Source organism: Gavialis gangeticus, unplaced genomic scaffold, assembly GCF_001723915.1.
Source record: "Gavialis gangeticus isolate Ggan-Ray unplaced genomic scaffold, GavGan_comp1, whole genome shotgun sequence".
Taxonomy (NCBI): Eukaryota; Metazoa; Chordata; order Crocodylia; family Gavialidae; genus Gavialis; species Gavialis gangeticus.
Genome location: NW_017729003.1, coordinates 8,519,491 through 8,521,038, shown reverse-complemented (window position 1 = coordinate 8,521,038; position 1,548 = coordinate 8,519,491). Strand labels below are relative to the sequence as shown.

At 42.1% G+C, this 1,548-nt stretch overlaps 1 protein-coding gene across 1 annotated transcript in view; it reads right to left on the bottom strand.

Moving 5' to 3' along the window:
- Positions 1-990: 990 nt before the first annotated feature.
- ECD (ecdysoneless cell cycle regulator) overlaps positions 991-1,548 on the bottom strand; it is a 22,146-nt gene continuing 21,588 nt past the window's right edge. Inside the window, exon 13 of the mRNA XM_019507782.1 lies at positions 991-1,456. Within this exon, the coding sequence (XP_019363327.1) occupies positions 1,214-1,456 (243 nt within the window). The 3' untranslated portion in view covers positions 991-1,213. The remainder of the gene's footprint in view (positions 1,457-1,548) is intronic.

Below are 1,548 nucleotides of genomic sequence, written 5' to 3'. Positions count from 1 at the left end.
GGGAAGGCCCTAGGCCAGAGGCTGTTAACTGGGGGTACGCATACCCCCTGAGGCCATCCCAAATCCCTCCAGGGGTATCCAGCAGTGGGCACTGCCACCAGCACTTCTGCCACTGCTGTGATGCTCACTGATAGTAGGGGACTCCCCACCCCCGCAGTCTCCAATTGGCTGCTGGGGGACCCCCTAACTTGTCAGCCTGGGGGATGGACTCCTTCCTTCTTGACTGGCTGCTGGGGATACACTGACCCCAAAAAGGTTGAAAACCCCTGCCCTAAGGGGTACATGTGAGCAGGCAGGGACTGAGTGCCATACCCACCACCCTGCACCACTGCCTTCCAGGAGCAGGGTCAAGCGGGGGGAAGGCAACAGCACCCCTTCCACATCTTTCAAAAGCCATTTGGCTACCTCATTTAATTTTGAGCTTTTGGTTCAGTGTAGATGCAAGATATGAACTAGCTTCCAACTTAACTTGTATTAAGGACAGTCTTATTCAGACTGCACTCAGATACAGATGGTGCTGGCAGAAGATCAGTTTTCAATCATTGAAGCGGTAGGCAGTTTAAAAAAAACAAATTTGATCATGAAGTTTCAAATATGATGGGGCTGGCAGATACTTTTAGGTCAAGAACTTCCAAACACTACACTGAAAATAAGTTACAGATCCAGATTTTGAATTCTGTTGTTTTTATTTAAATACAGTTGCAACAGAAGCTTGTAGATATTTAAAAAAATAAATAAAATTTGGTACCTCTGCAATTAATTATTTTTAATGAATCTAGTTGTCATTACTAAATCAGCAGAAACGCTTGTATTAAAGCATTTGTATATTAGGAAAAAAGGAGTGAATGTTTGTTGTTTAGTTGAATGACTCTAGAAAAGAGGCTCTTATTTGCTGGTGTAAGTGTTTTCAAAGAGTGATCCATTTTTTTAATCACCCAAATCAACTCCTGTTAATGGGTAAAAAGGTTGCAAATACTGATTTTATATATATATATATATAAAATCAAAGGTCCTACTTCATGCGCACAGCAATTTTGGTCTTAACAGACCAGACACATTTTACCAAGTAATCACATTTTGTCCTTTAAAAGCCATGAGCAAACTGTGTAGCCCAAATGTTTAATATTCATACCATTTGTCTTTTCTTCCAAACTACTGCTGTCCTTATGTTTCTGTTTCCACTCAGCAATGTCCTCTGAACTGTGATCATCTGTTATTCTTCTGTTCCACTGCTAGTGTGTATATGATCCATGTTGTCTGGTAAATGTACCCCCATGCTTTGTAGAATGTTAGAGGCAGGTCCTGACAGTCCAGCTTGAGCACTGTACGATTCCAGTAAGTTAGTCACTAGGTTCATATCTACATCCACAGGTGTTGTATCACCATCTTCTGCACCAGAATCATCTTCCAAGTCACTATCAGGACCCTGGGACACAGCTGCTTTAGCAGAACTAACCTAAAGTAAATGCAGAAAGAGTATTTTAAGAAATGCATAATGTAGTATTTTTTAAACATTATCACAGCTGGTGCATGGGGGGGGGGGGGGGG